Source organism: Gavialis gangeticus, unplaced genomic scaffold, assembly GCF_001723915.1.
Source record: "Gavialis gangeticus isolate Ggan-Ray unplaced genomic scaffold, GavGan_comp1, whole genome shotgun sequence".
Classification (NCBI taxonomy): Eukaryota; Metazoa; Chordata; order Crocodylia; family Gavialidae; genus Gavialis; species Gavialis gangeticus.
In genome coordinates this window covers 119,292,436-119,307,498 of record NW_017729024.1, presented here as the reverse complement: position 1 = coordinate 119,307,498, position 15,063 = coordinate 119,292,436, and the positions used below count along the sequence as shown (strand labels likewise).

Here is a 15,063-nt window from a genome sequence, read left to right as displayed (position 1 = left end):
AGATCCTGGGGTCAAAAGAACCTGCGTGGAAAGGAAGTGGGGTGGTCTGCAGTTTCCTGGGTCATGGCCACTTCCGGTCTGCAGTTTGGCAGGTTGCAGCATAGAAAGGTTGGGAACCCCTAGCTTAGGGTCCCACCGTGTCATAATCTGTCCCTGCCTAAAGGTTTTAGCTAGAGCTAAAAACAGACTGCAGGGCTGTAAAATAAGAGAAGGCAGCAAAACTGCAGGAAAAAATGGTTTGAATAGTGAAACATCAAGATCATTAAAAAAGGATAGAGGATCACTAACATGTATGGAGTGGAAAGAGATTAACATGAGTTGGGGAGATGTTGATAATAAGCTATGAAATCAGTTGACTCTCAGCACTACCTGAATAGAAGTACTGCTTCCCCCTCCCAGGCAGTTGATTTTAAAGTTTGGATGGAATAAGCCTCAAGCCTGCCCTCCCTACATCCACCCCTGATTGCTAGTAACTTGAGAAATCAGTGTATTATATTTTGTATAAGAAAACGTGTTTCTACTGTGAAATGCAAAGAATTGTGACAGACTGTAACTTATATTCAGGATTGGAAAAGAGTGGTAAGACAGGCGACCAGCATCTTGCAGCCTCTTGAACAATGATACTGCGCTCAGGATTCCAAGTGCCTTATGAGAAGAGCCAGAAAAGACCTAGGAAAAACAATGAAAAAAAAAAAGCTAGAACTAAATTCTGTCAACAAACATGGAGTGAAACATGTACATATCGGAATAAATCACCAGGTAAATATGACAGTAAACTTTTTTACTTCAACTGAAGTGTACTCTGAACTTGGCACTGGAGTCTCAGCAGTTCTCTCTCACTGGGAGAGTAGACAGTGACAAAAGCATAGTTTTGAAAGTGAAGTACAGATTTGATGCACCACTTTTGCTTACAAAATACTTTACTTCAGTAGGACCAGAAAGAGACACAGATCAGCTAGAATATGCATAGATTCTCTCATGTACAGTTTCTCTTTTCCCTTCTCTGCTCCCTCCTTCTGTTTTTCTTTGCATTTTTATCATGCGCTTCAATGCTGGAAAATCCTCTGACCCCCATTCCAGAGCAAAGGTACAGGCACCTCTAGTCACTGATGTGAAGAAAACATGAGGAGGGGAATGAAGTAATGTGAAGTTTTTGCATGCTTGAAACTCTCTGACCTATGGTATTACTGCAGATTCAGGCTGAAGATAATCGAGTCTCGTATCTTGCCAACTGTGTTTGTTATACTTGGCTTTCTCTTTGAACTTGGCTTTCTTGATTGTAATGTTTCTTTAGTGCACTTAGCTAAGAAAATCTGAAGTCTTTGATTAGTGGTAGCTGGTGTTCAGAGCTGTTGGAGCTATAAGGAGACATCTAGAGGTATAGGGAGCTCAAGGAATGGCTGGTGGGGGGCGGGGGCATTGACATGAGTGTGCAGCAACATGGGTGAGGGCAAGGGAAATCTTAGCTCTCTGGGCTGCTGCTGCCACTGCTCAGCATCAGGAGTCTCAACTCTCCCATGGCCATGCTTCCTTAGAGCAGATCCTGGTGCCCTGTTTGCTTCCCCTACCCCATACATACATATTGGGAGCAAGGCTGTGCCTGCTGCAGCAAAGTCTCCCCAAAAAGGGAAAGTACCATTCTGTTTACTCCATTTGCCCCTGTCCCCCCCTCCACTGCCCCCAGATACACTGCTGAGTACAGTGCTGGGCAGAAGTAGTACAGGGTTTCCCTCGTGGGGGAGGAGAGTACCATTCTACTTGCCCTCTGCCTACCCAATATGCTGCTTGCTACGCAGGGCTGGTGTAATCCTACAAGCAGCACAGGTGCTCACCTAGGGCAGCAAGTTGTAGGGAGCGGCAAAAGAGGTGTTTTGGGCAGGCAGGTGCTCAACCAGGCTTGGCCTGACACTGCCTTCCAGAACAAATACTCCTCCCAGAATGAAAAGGGAGGGTCGCAAAATTTAATTTGCCTAGGACAACAAAAATCCTTGTGCCAACCCTGTTGGTGGAGTGCTGTACTGCACAGTTTCTCTGGTGGGCAGGGGCAGCACAGAGCCTTCCCTGCTGCAGCAAAAGTTCCCCCCACCCTCTTGTAGTCAGCTCATGGAAGAGGTGCCCTCTCACCCCGTTCTAGTCACACCAATGAAGCAATCTGCCTCATACTCCTGTCCCACAGATCTGGTTTTATTTTCAGAATGTGAAGTTGGGACTCGGTATTCAAAGGTTTTAAAGGAGAGTATTTTTCTGTTGAGGTAAGAGAAATTGCTGGGGAAACGGACAGAAAAGGGAATGCTTTCTTTGCTATGTTATCCTTCCCCTTTTAGACTGCAAAACTGGAACACTTTTTTCACAATGAAGCTGGATGCAAGAAAACACTATTTATTCTCCTCTTGGTGTTTTCTCTAATTCCAAACCTCTTCCTATACAACTTAGCTCTTTATTTACCATTCACATTACCATTGCTCCCCACACATGCCTAAACTGATTAGCCTACGTTCTCATTCATCAACTGACACCATTTCACTCCACACTCAGCTCTGCTGCTTAACCCCTAATTTTTTTTCTGGCTCAAATCTCCCCAAACTCGATCAGTCTGCTTCATTTCTGCCATCTGTCAAATCCTGAGGGCTTTAAGCTCTCCAGTGTCCTCCCCACCAGATGAGATCAGTTGACATTATACCTTGAATTACATACTATACTGTTATACATTGTCAGATGAGGTTTAGTTCCTAATAACTAGGCCACAAGCTGGCCAGAGTAGTAGGAGTTAAAAAGCTATAGTTTTAGGCTAGGGGCAGACATTAGCTTCTGATCACTTAAACTGTGTAATATGTAGTTTAAACCTGTAACAGAACAGCCGTTCAGTGTATATAAGCCAGTTTGAAAATGGCTGAAACTGGTTTGAGATAAACCTGGTTGAATGTAGTATCAGACTTAACTGATTTGGCTTAAACTGGTTTATGCAATGTCTGTCCCAGACTCTTTGGTTTAAGCTAAACCAAACACCCCCAGCATCCCAGCATGCTCTCTGGTCTGGTTGGGGCTTTCTGCTCCACAGAAGAGCTCACCGCTCCGCTTTGCTCCCTGGCTGGAGCTCCAGCAGAGACTTCCAGGCACAGCAGAGTCTGCTGGCTTCCCTGTGCTCCTCATTTCCTCCCCACTCACTGCTTAAGCAGAGATCTTTTCCTCCTCTCTTCCACAGCATGGACTGTAGCCAGCATGTGGTATGCTAGCTAATGCTGTGTAAGACAGATAGGACAGTGTCCGCTTAGGGCTTTTTGGAGGTAATCAACAGCTCAGCTGGTAATGTCCCTGCATTCCTTCCTTAGGAAGAAGCTGTTTAAGAAGAGCTTGTAATGAGCAGGGCTTTATTTTCTGATAGGGTGTTAAATGCTGGTTACAGAGCTGATAAATGCTCTGTTATCAAGGGATGGAACCCCTCCCTAATCACACTGTCCTGCTGGGGCCTGGCCATGCCCCCCTCAGCTTAGCCCTGTACAGGAAAGGGAGGGCTGCTCTCACGTCCCCTGGCTTCTAGCTTGAGCCACTGCAGGCATGTGCCTGCATTTCTGGGATGTCTGTCTGGGTACAAAACTGATTTAGCCTAGTCAGGTTAGACTAACCTGCAAAGATTGAATTGATTCAGACTCAGGCTTTTTGAATGTCTGTCCCTAGCTTTAAAGTTCTGTGAAAGGCAATACTGTGCATCAGCATATCTGAAATCTGTTCAAGAATATCCCAAGATGGATAGAATCAGTATGAACTGGGAGAGTAGGTAAAGAAAATGTGGAGGGCAACACAACCAAAGCTAGATAAAGGCATGTAATAACGTTGTAATTATGAAGGGCATTAATTAGCAAATTAAAAGATGGACAATGGTGAATGCTTGGGGTAAGGACTTCTGGTGTACAAAAAGAGTACAACAGAAATGCAGTTTGGATTTGTGTTTAATCTGTACTAGCCATCCTGTTGGCAGTCTGATAATTGGGCTTACAGTCTGAATCAAGGCTATACTGAGGATGTAGACAGGCATGAAAGATGTTAGACTTCTGATGAGGAAGATCTTGCCTGTGTGAGTTTCTTGCACCTGTATGCTATGCTTGACTCCTGGATACCAGGAGGAGCTGAGCAGCAGCTTCCCTTGTACCTGGTAAGGTGCAGGGAGCATCCCTGCTTCTCAGCTTCTCCCTGGATGACCCTGGTTTTCAGAAGGCATGGTGGGAAGGGGAGCCATTTCCCTGAGCTCAGCCCTAGTTTGCCCACAGGGGAGAGGGGACAACTGCAGGCTGGGACACCTGCAAGCCTGCTTCTGGCTAGGATTTCTATTGCTGTAATTTTCTCTGAAAATTTGCAGCACTAGAAACACCCCCAATAATTTATAATGCCTAAGTAGCTGCTACATGCTTAGTTGAACTGCATTGTGATAGGATGCATGGACATAACAGGTAGCCAATACCCATTTGTCTGTCTTACGCTCATGACCAAAATTTACTGGCAGTTTGTTTTTTCTCATCAGAAAAGCAAAACACAGTCAAACTCCAAGGTATATCCGTCCAGGCCCCCTCCACATATCTTTTGTCATGGTGCCTGCATTTTTATCTTAAGACACGTCTAGTCCTTTTGTAACAAGCACAATGATTACAAGCAAGAGAGTCCCGTAGGAATGCATTCTGTTTGTTATTAACTAACCGTTCAGTTTTCCCATGTGTACTAAAATTAATTAAACATTCATTTATGATCAGCATATAAACTTCGTGAAAGAAAGAAATGTTACATACAGACAGAGGATTCAAAAACCGTGCATTTTGACTTAGATGAGCATGGCCATCGTGAAATATCAGTCAAGGATACAGCATCCGATGAAGGTACAATTTTACTTTTTACATCCAGATCACAGGATGAATGTGAGCTGCCAGTGCGATGCTGTGGTCAACAGAGCTAATAGTATTCTGGGATGCATCAGCCGATGCATCGCAAGCAGGGCTAAGCAAGCAATACTTCCTATCTACTCGGTGCTGGTGAAACGCCAGCTGGAGTACTGTGTCCAGTTCTGGGCACTGCACATAAAAGACGTGGAGAATCTTGAAAGGGTCCAGACAAGGGTCACAAGAATGATTAAGGACCTTGAGGATAAACATACTGAGGAAAGACAAAGGGAGCTGAGACTGTTCAACCTGAGGAAGAGAAGACTGAGGGGGGATTTGGTGGCCATCTGTAAGTGTGTAAGGGGAGAGAAACAGTTCACTAGGGCACCCCAGGGGAGGACAAGGAGCAGTGGTAATAAACTGTTAGAGGATGGTTTTGGGTTGAATGTAAGGAAGGGTTTCTTTATGGTAAGGGTGACTACAATCTAGAACAGACTTCCCAAGGAAGTGGGGTAGTTCCCAACCTTGGAAGTCTTCAAGAGGAGACTGGACAGATACCTTAAGGGCATTTAATGCTTCCCCACTCCAAGTGTGATTTAACTTTATTTGTAATGCAGTGATTTTAAACCAGGGTGCTGTGAGATCCTTTGAAGGATGCCTCAAGGTGTGAGGAGATAAGCACAGGCTCATAATCTGGGAGAATTCTCCAGGTTTTTTCTTCTAGTAGAAGAACTTCCCCAGAGTCATGTATACAGCTTTTTGAATACTGAGGCCCCAAAGAATAGAAAGCTTGCAGTGCTGACACTGTGCAGCCGGGGGGTGGGGGGAGAAGCAGAGGGGGGATCTGGTCCAGTGCACATATCTCAGCATGCTCTGCATGCTTCCTTAGATTGTCTGGTGTCAGATGGCAGCACAGCATAGGCCAGCCCTGATTGGCTAGTTCAGGCTGCCCATGGTCAGCCTATGTTTCCCTGCAGCATAATATAGGGATTGTGAAGGGGGTATGTGCTGCTCCATGCTGGAGGAGCTGAGTCCAGCAACACACTGTTTCCTTGGAAAAGGGAGGATGCTGGAGAACTATTGTCTCTTCTGAAAGAAGCCCCATCACATATAGACACTTGCTATCCAGAAAAAACTCCTTTGGGAGTGATTTAACCCTAACTGTTCCTAGGTTGTTTTTTTTTCCTGGACCAGCCATTTTTACTTTGGGGGAAAAAGTCTGAACATCTTTACACTTGTGGTTTATCCTGGGAGAGCAGCAGCTCTCCCAGGAGAAGCTGAATGTTTGTTTGAGCCCTCAGACTTCTCTGCCTAGCCAATCCCCAACCTGCCCCTGCCTGGGCCCTCTGCAAGGAAGTAAGCACTGTAATATAAACTAGTTTTTTTTTTAATTGGGTGCCACTCAAATCACAAAAAGGTTGAGAACCGCTGAATTAAACATTCACTCTGCCCTACTAATCCATCTCTTCATGGATTTATGTCATAAAAGACATTGAAGATAGTTATCAGATTTTGAACAGAGATAATGGGCTGTGTGATACACAATTATAATTATAGGTATAGAAATTCATAGCAACAGTAAATGCTTAGAAGAAAATTAAGTCTTATTCCTATTGGTATAACAATTGATATACCACATTTTGTGGTGTATAAGTTGGGTTTTGAAACCCAATTTTTGTCTTAAAAATCAAACTTGACTTATATACTGTGCTATATCAAAAAATTGGGGCTGGGGCTGGGCTTAGCTTGCACGGCCCCATCCCCTGTGAGCAACACTGCCTGGGCCACAACAGCACTGCTTGCAGGGGATGATGCTGCACCAGCTGAGCGCCAAGCCCAGCCCCATCCCCTGTGAGTGGTGCCGGGCTCGGTGTTTGGCAGTGCTGCTCGCAGCAGAAAGGGCCAGGTTTGACACTTGGCTAGCACAGCCCCATCCCCTGTGAGCCCGGCACCACTCGCAGGGGATAAGGATGGGGACAGGCATGGGAATGAGACAGGGCTCAGTGGCACGTGGCTGGAGCAGCCTCATCCCCTGCAGGCAGTGCTGTTCACAGGGAATGGGGCCATGCTAGCTGAGCACTGTACACATCCTCGTCCCCTACAAGCAGCACCAGGCGGCACTGGGCTTGACTCTGCTCACAGGGGATGCGGACGGGGCTGGGGTCAGCACTCTGCTTGGGATGCAGGAGATGGGGACAGGCTTGGTACTTGGCTGGCATGGCCCTATCCCCTGTGAGCAGCACCAGCAGTGCTGCTCACAGAGAATGGGGCCAAACCAGCTGAGCCCAGCCCTGACTTGCACACCATGCCTATGAAAATGGTTACCATTCAAATAGGAAAGCCAGGGGTCAATCTATACACCATATCAACCTACACACCATGAAATATAGTACTTGAAAACTAAATATTACACTGCTGAAGAATACTTTTAAATATTTTACAATAGGTACTCATTCTGCCAACTAAAAACTAACCACAAAATATATTGCTCTGTTATGTTTTAGATATCGCATGGTTAGACATATTTACAAGCACTGAACAAGGTAAGATCAGAGCCCAGAGACTAAAATTATAGGGTTTTGAAAAGGATTGTTGAGGGTAAGAGAGAAAATTAGTAATGTTACAAGAAGGTACTGCTAATCTGAATGATGCTTGTCTGTCCATTTACCTTAGCTTTTTTATTGGAGCCCTATGAAAGCAGTGAGCATACACTTGGCAAATATGCTGATCACACCAAGTTGGGTAAAGTGGAGGGTAGCACAGGATCCAGAAGGTCCTGGATAAATTGGAGCTATTGTCCAAAATCAATTGGATGAAATTCAACAAGGGCAAATGCCAAGTCTTATGCTTGGAACAGAACAATCACATGCATAAATGCACTGGAGAAGGGCTGACTTGGCTAAAGTACTGAAAAAAAGTACTTGGGGTTCACAGTGGACCATATGCTGAATATGAGCCAACAATGTGCCCTTTTGGCAAAAAAGGTCAACAGTATATGAGGCTATATTAACAGGAGTGTTGCATGCAAATCAAGGAAAACTATTCTCCTCCTCTGTTTGGCACTGGTGAGGCCAAATAGTGTACTATTAATCTAGAGCTGTTCTCCTGTATTTTCCTACTGTTTAGGAACTAAGATAATTTTATGAAGTAAATCAAACTACCCCACAAACGTAACTGATAGAACTTACTGCTGTGCATTTCATTCACTTTTAGTAGGTGGATTTAAATAATATCTATAGTGCTTTTTATGCAGATTTTAAAGCATATTGTAAAGGAAGTTAATTTCTATTTTTATAAATAATATACAATGAAAACTGAATATTGCCTCTTTGGAAGAATATTTTCTAGTTACATTTTAATTCACCAAAATCAAATATGCATTAAATTAGAAATTTATACTTTAGATACGATACACGAAAATGGAGCTAAAAAGCATTGTAATGCTTTGGTGACCATGACTCAGAGATCAAAATGTAATCATTTTCTCCTACTGAGTGAGAATGAGAAACAACTAGATCTGAAGGTAAGGAGTATATATTTATTACACCTTCCAATGTTCTCTCTCATACTCTACTCAAAATTACCTTTCCTCTCTATCCCTTTCAGTTTTCCCAAGACTCTGTGTATGTTTTAAACTTGAGCGCATTTAATAGGGTAGGTCAGTGATTCTTAACCAAGATGCCTGGGCACACTGGTGTGCTCTCAAATCCTTTGGAGGGTGCCATGAGGTGTGATAAGCAGCTAAATTAAGCAGATAAGCACAGGCTCAGGCTTCCCCTTTCCTGCAGAATTCTCCATCCCCACTTCCCAGCCTCTCTGCAAGAAGGTAAGCACTACAATATATCTATTAGTTTTTGAAATTGTGTGCCCCATGAATTCACAAAAGTTATGGAGGGATGTCTCAAATCCAATTAGAGGTGCCTCAAGTCCAGAAAGGGTTGAGAACCACTGGGGCAGATAGAGTCAATTCCTCAGATTCCATCTTTAAAACACTTTTCTCTCTTTCATTGACAATTAACTTTCTGTAGAACGCAACTTGTGAAGGGCACTCTACAAATTGTATTACATTAACTATATTATCCCAATCAATATTTCCTCCTCCCTCAAAGGGCAAAAACTTAAAACATTTATCTGTTTCAGCCATTAAGTTGTCATAAATTGCTTACTCCATGACATACTATGTAATCCATGAATGATTTGACTTTTGAGCTCTAACAGTCTTACATATGAAACAAACTGTTTTGATGAAACAGGTTATAGCACAGCAATTTCCTGACACTGTTTTAAAAATGGTTCCAGTTTACAATGAAAATAAAACACGTTCTGTGACGGCCTGGAAAGTTTAGGAACCCACTTTTTCTTTCTGCAAGATATGAGTAATTATTTTACTCTAACAAGATTCCTTTGTTTCATTTGGACTGAGGTAGCAGCCCTGTATCTGTAATATGATTTGAAGATACTGTTAAAATATGACATGAATCATACACACCGCAATCTGAAATTGTATTTTAAATAGCCTGAAGCATTTCCTTTGATAACTGGTCCCCACTTAGTTCATTTTATAGAACTGGTGGTTACAAGGGCCCAGGTCTGAAGAGGTGTTTAAGCCTATAGCTCCTAAATATCTTTCAGGCACCTAAATATATTTCAGGATTTAAACCAGTCATTAAAAAAAAAAATCATTCATATTAACCACAAAAGGTAATGAGATAATTTTGTTTAGAATTTAGCCAGCCATCATTAGAAAAATCAGTGGTTAAAATAGATCAAATGCTAAAGAGAAATTAACCAATTCAAGTGGTTGGCATCACAGGTCTTGAATTCACAACCCATAGGACTCAGCATGGCAGCGTGCAGCAATGAGGAGTATCCAGACCTCCAACAGGTACATGGTCAATCTAATTAAACTGTGTGTGTTTGTGAGTGTATGGGCACAGGGGAGGCCGGGGGGTGGCACATCCTGTACAAGGGGTATAGTGAAGAAGTAGTACAACCCTGGTGATTATATCCCAATGATAGAATGCACTCTTAAACAACCATATTTACTCCTAATCTTGTTGATTTTTTTTTTAACATTTTATTCTGTGAAACAGAATACTGTTGGGGAAATTGGCCAGCTACTGTGTAGCACCCATACACCGAAGGGTGTGCTCATACACTGAGGCACATTGGCCACATCTCGTCTTTGGGCTCGCTCCTAGCCGCGATCAATTAGGCAGAGAATGAGGGAGTGTTGGCAAGAAGATTTATTGCTCTGCAGAGGGGTGCTCAATGCCTAAAGACAAAAAGCCCCCCAACCTGAGTTTACAGCTTGATATTTATACATTAACTGTTACATAGCTGCGCACGCATTCAAGCTCTTCGGTCTGCTGTTACAAAACTGCAAGACACACAGGACAACTTTAAACTACCTGGAACTGGTTCTGTAGTTAGCCTTGTCAGCAAAAGATTCATGGTTTTGCTTACTGTCAGCAAAAGGGTTTTTTAAGCTTAGGGAGAGGTCAGCAAAAGGCTGTCTTTAAGTTCAGCATTCATCTGCTTTTCACGGGTTACATTGTTTTTTTGACAATACCGACAAATCAAGTTGTGCTACTTGTGAATTGGTCTTTTTGTAAAAGTGTATCCAGACTCGAAACACTTAGGCTTAGAGTAGAAGCTGTTGGAAGACAGGGAGAGGTTTCCCTGCAGGACATCCAAGGGACTGAAACTGGGTGGTCCCAGGCTCTTGAGCTACTAGAGGCCTCCTTTACAAAGATGAAAGTCCTTTTGTCTTCTATATTTTCAGCAGGAAGAGAGTACCAATTTACAGGGAAGAAAATATCCCATTCTCAAAGGCCTGCTCTGCCCTGCCCAACTCCCTCCCTCCTACCCTCCATATGGGGGCCTCAATTCCTCCCCCCACACCACACTTACCTGCTTTCCAGGCTGCCTGGTGGCCATGTGCATGCTACCTGTTGCCTGACTGCCCTCCTCCTTCTCCCCCCAGCCCCTTGCAGGCTGGCACTCTGCCAGCCTGTAGAGCTTTTTGCAAAAGATTAAAAGCCATGTGTTTCTCTGTTAAAATGAAAATTCTGTATTTTTCTTGGGTAAAAGGGAAAATCCACTTTTTCCCCATTTTTCCATGGAAAACGGAAAACCTGGATCCCTGCTGCTCATGTAATTGCTTCCTGCTAGGATTACTTGGCTCTATATAAAGAGAAGACTCTTTATTTCATGGACAATATAAATTACTGAAGCCTTTATTGTCTCATTCTCCAAGGATGCCCTCCATTAAATTCTTCATAGAAGGCTGTATGGATTGCCATCTTGATGGCTCCAAGTCTGTAATGATTTATGGAAGGGAGAGTTTCACCCCTCAGTTCACCTGTCATTTTTGATAATTGAAATCCAGAAAAGGAGAAGATGAGCCCCTCGAAGTGTCTGGGAGTGTTTGTGGGTTTATAGATCCATCAAGCTAGTAAACCAAAATGAGATATGAGACAGTTACCTTCATGGTTTTTTGCTAATGATTTAATGCAGAAAGAAGTCTGGAGCTATGTAATGTTAAAGAAGAGAGCTGCAATAAACAGAGTTTCTGAGCTGGAACCAATCAGACCCACAGGCAAAGGCCTAGGATCTCGGCCAGTGACTCTCAACAAGGGCGCCTGGGCACCATGGGTTGCCGTGAAATCCTTTGAAGGATGCTGAGGTGTGAGGAGATAAGCAGATAAGCTCAGACCCAAGCTCTTCCCTATTGCCTGGCCCCTCTACAATGAGGTACACAGTGCCATAAATAAATTTGTTTTTTAAATGGGGTTCAGCTCAATTCACCAGAATTATGGAGGGGTACTTTGAGTCTAATGAGGTTTGCCTTCAGTCTAAAAAGGCTGAGAACCACTAGCCTAGGCTAACGGAAACTATATTTGCCAACTGAGAAGGCTGATCTAGTAAAAATTGTCATTGGGAGAAACTAAGAATTTCCTGAACTGAAAATGACCTACAGGACACAGGGGCACTCAAGAATGAGGAAGTTCCTTTAATAAATGACAACAAAACTCTTGCTATAAGGTTTAACTTGGTGTGCAAGCTTGCATATTGTTAAAAGGGAGGTCTTAACTGCATGCTATCAATGTAAATAACATTCCCTCCTTCAGTTTTATCACTACTATGATTAGGAATTCCAACTGTGTGTGCTGTAGCTAGTCCAGTACAAAGAGTTACATCTTACAAATGCTTTTCTCCTAAGGTAAACCTTAAAAAATGTGGAAATAGGCGTCTGTGAGGTTTTGCAACACATGATTCATGGATGTTAGTAGTACAAATATTTAGACCCATAAAAGTCCTTGCCAATCCTGATATGGATCTACTCTTATGCAACAAGTAGCAGCATGTGGCAAAAAAATTATAAAGGAAGACAGGATAAAAGGGAAGTGCCCATCTTGACTGACTTGTAGTGCCCACTGGCTTATTCTGGTTCTAGCCCAAGTTTGTAAAAATAAATTAAACCTGTTCCTCATAAGGAAGCCCTATGTTGTACCAGGGACACTTTATTATTTTGCATTCAGATGTCTGGAAGAAAGATGGGAAGTATCTTGCATTTGTGGCTGATAAGAAATTTCCAAAGAATCTAAACCTGCCTAACTCTTGATTTTTGCATCTTTTGCCATAATATTGAAATACCAGGATTCAGGTCTCTTTTCTTTTGCTTCTGGTGGAAACTTAAAAATTTTAAGACCTGCTAAATCCTTTATAGCTTCTTCCAGAGCATCATCAAACATTGCCTGGTGCCCGAAGACTGAATTGGTTTTGTAGACTGCACTGGGTCCTTAAGAACTCATTGAAAATTATCTTTCTGGCTATAGTCAAACAAATGAGAAAGCTGAAAGAAAAGCAAGTATCATTATCAAGGGAAATCACCATATATGAAGAAAAATGCAGAGCATGGGAAGTTTAGTGTCTTTTTAATATTTTGCCATGTGCACATCTGAAAATTGATTAAGATGAAAGAAGCCCTGGAAATCAACATGTGTCCTCCAAAAGACTTTTGAAATGGTAACTTTTCTTTGGAGAGGGTAACCAAATTGTTTACCTGACCCTTAGCAGTAATAACACTATCATCAGATATAACTAGCCATTTAAGTAAATAAGAGAGGCATGTATTTTTAGGATATTCTCAATGTTGTGCCTTTTTTATCTACATTAATCCCATAAAGTTTTTGTGCTAAGAGATTTATTTTTCTTGTCACATAGCCATTCAAAATCAAATCTGTTTTAAAGAAACTTGGGACAGGAAGTCCATTTCATCTTTCACTTTCTCCATTTTAAGTGGGTTCCTGGAAAGACTTTCTATTCAACAATGGAAGCTTTGTTTAGCTATACACACCTTAGTGTCCAGGAAGGAGTGAAAGGAGGCTTAATGGGCCCCACCCTGCTACACTTGCAGTAGGAACCAGGACTGGAGGGAGGATTTAAAAAGAGGAAACAGCTCAGTTAGAGTGTGCAAGTGTGCGTAAAAGGTTGCTAGTAAATCAAATAATAATTCCCTGACAAGCCTGCCTTGTGTAGCAAAGGCTTATCTATAAGTGCTGAGTAAATCCATGTTGTGGATGGTACTGATTAATGAGCAGGGATCCTGATTTTTCCTTGATAAAAAAAAATACAAATTCTCTGCTAAAACCCCCCAAATCTGTGGTTTAAAATTCAAGTCCCCTGCTCCCCCAGTTCTGCCAGAGAGGGCCCCTAGCTGCCAGGGATATGGACCTGGGTCCACAGGCCTCTACCCTTGCTCTCCCCTTGCTGCAGGCTTGAGCAGGGCAGCTCCCCACTACTGCACAAACTCCCAGGAGACAGGGAGGAACCGGCACCCCCCAGATCTGTACCCAGGGCAGGCGCAGGCTGAGGCTGCTGCCCAGGTGGGTGGGGCTTTGGGCCCGGGGCTGCAATGTGTGGTTTCAGGGCCCTAGTGGGAACAGGGCAGGGCAGGGCCACAGGTGGCTTGTCTGGGGGTGGGGGGGGGATGGTTCCCAGCTGCTGTGCACACTCCTGGGGGGTGGGGGAGACCCACGCCCCCCAGATCTGTACCTGGGGCAGGCTCAGACTGTAGTATTGAGCTGCCACCTGTCACGCCCAGATGCCGGTGCACCCTTGACCTGCGAGCCTGGGTCGGTACGACCAGCTTGGCACAAGGGGGGATTTATGACCGGACAGGCGGGTGTTAATGGTGAGCAGGAGTCAGATGTTTTAGATGGTTTAATGCGCATTGGTTACACAGAAAGTTTATTTTACTTACGCTACTGATGGCTTGCAGCATAGGCAGAAGCAGTTGATTTCTTAGTTACAGCATGCAGATGTTCTGTCACCCAGCGATTACAGTGGATTGCAGACTTGCTGAGTACAGGTTTCAAACAGTTTATACAAATTACTACAGTCTGCAGATTACCAAGAGCTCTTGACGAGAGGGACGTACGAAAGATAAGATAAGATAAGCTCCTTGCAGGCTGGAACTCTGCCAGCTTGCAGGGAGCTCACTGCAAAAATGGCAAAATTTGTGGGTTTCTCTGGTAAAAGGAGAAATCCATGTTTGTCTCTGGTAAAAGGCAAAATCTGCAGTTAACGCTGTTTTTCCATGGGAAATGGAAAACCCGGGTCCCTGTTAATGAGAAACCCCTTTTTCCTTGCATCTAAGTGGGGAACTTGAGGATTGCTCATCTTAAGCCCTGCACTAACACAATCAATATGATCCTGGAAAATAGTTGCCTTGGCTTTTCTGAAGAAAGCCTCCCTGAACTGGGACCAGAGTGAGAAGTAAAGCCCAACAAGTACTGAGTAAATAATCATTTCCCTTCTAAGACTGATTAAGCATTGATTTTTTTTTCAATACTTAATTTGCTTTTCTATTGGTGCAAGCAAGGAAAAAATAGTTCAGAATGATCGGGAGCTAGTGTAGGGTTGAACAAGGGTCTTTGGTTCCCTGTGGTATATAGGGTATAGCCTGCCAGTTTCAATGATGTAGAGGCTCCAGTCACTTAGGAAGTGGGAGAGGGTTAAAGAAGATAGTTTTACAGGTGTAGAGAGTAGGCCTGTGCAAGTCGGCAGTGATCCAATCTGGCTTCAGATCTGGCCACTTCGGATGGCCATGATCTGATCCGGAGCTCCAGACTGGGTTTCTGTCTCGATTTGGCTTTGGAGCCGCTTCGGAGATCTGGCCATAGGGTATAAT

General features: G+C 43.5%; 1 protein-coding gene across 5 annotated transcripts in view; it reads left to right on the top strand.

Moving 5' to 3' along the window:
- The window catches only part of LOC109297654, a 37,282-nt gene that overhangs the window by 19,418 nt on the left and 2,801 nt on the right, over positions 1 to 15,063 (top strand). For 2 of the 5 annotated variants that reach the window (XM_019517608.1, XM_019517609.1), the window contains exons 2-6: positions 565 to 759; positions 4,743 to 4,865; positions 7,370 to 7,408; positions 8,270 to 8,388; positions 9,679 to 9,750. In XM_019517608.1, coding sequence (XP_019373153.1) covers positions 618 to 759; positions 4,743 to 4,865; positions 7,370 to 7,408; positions 8,270 to 8,388; positions 9,679 to 9,750 — 495 coding nt within the window. In that variant the 5' untranslated portion in view covers positions 565 to 617. The remainder of the gene's footprint in view (positions 1 to 564; positions 760 to 4,742; positions 4,866 to 7,369; positions 7,409 to 8,269; positions 8,389 to 9,678; positions 9,751 to 15,063) is intronic. The other 3 variants (XM_019517612.1, XR_002097375.1, XM_019517610.1) reach the window with 3 other exon arrangements.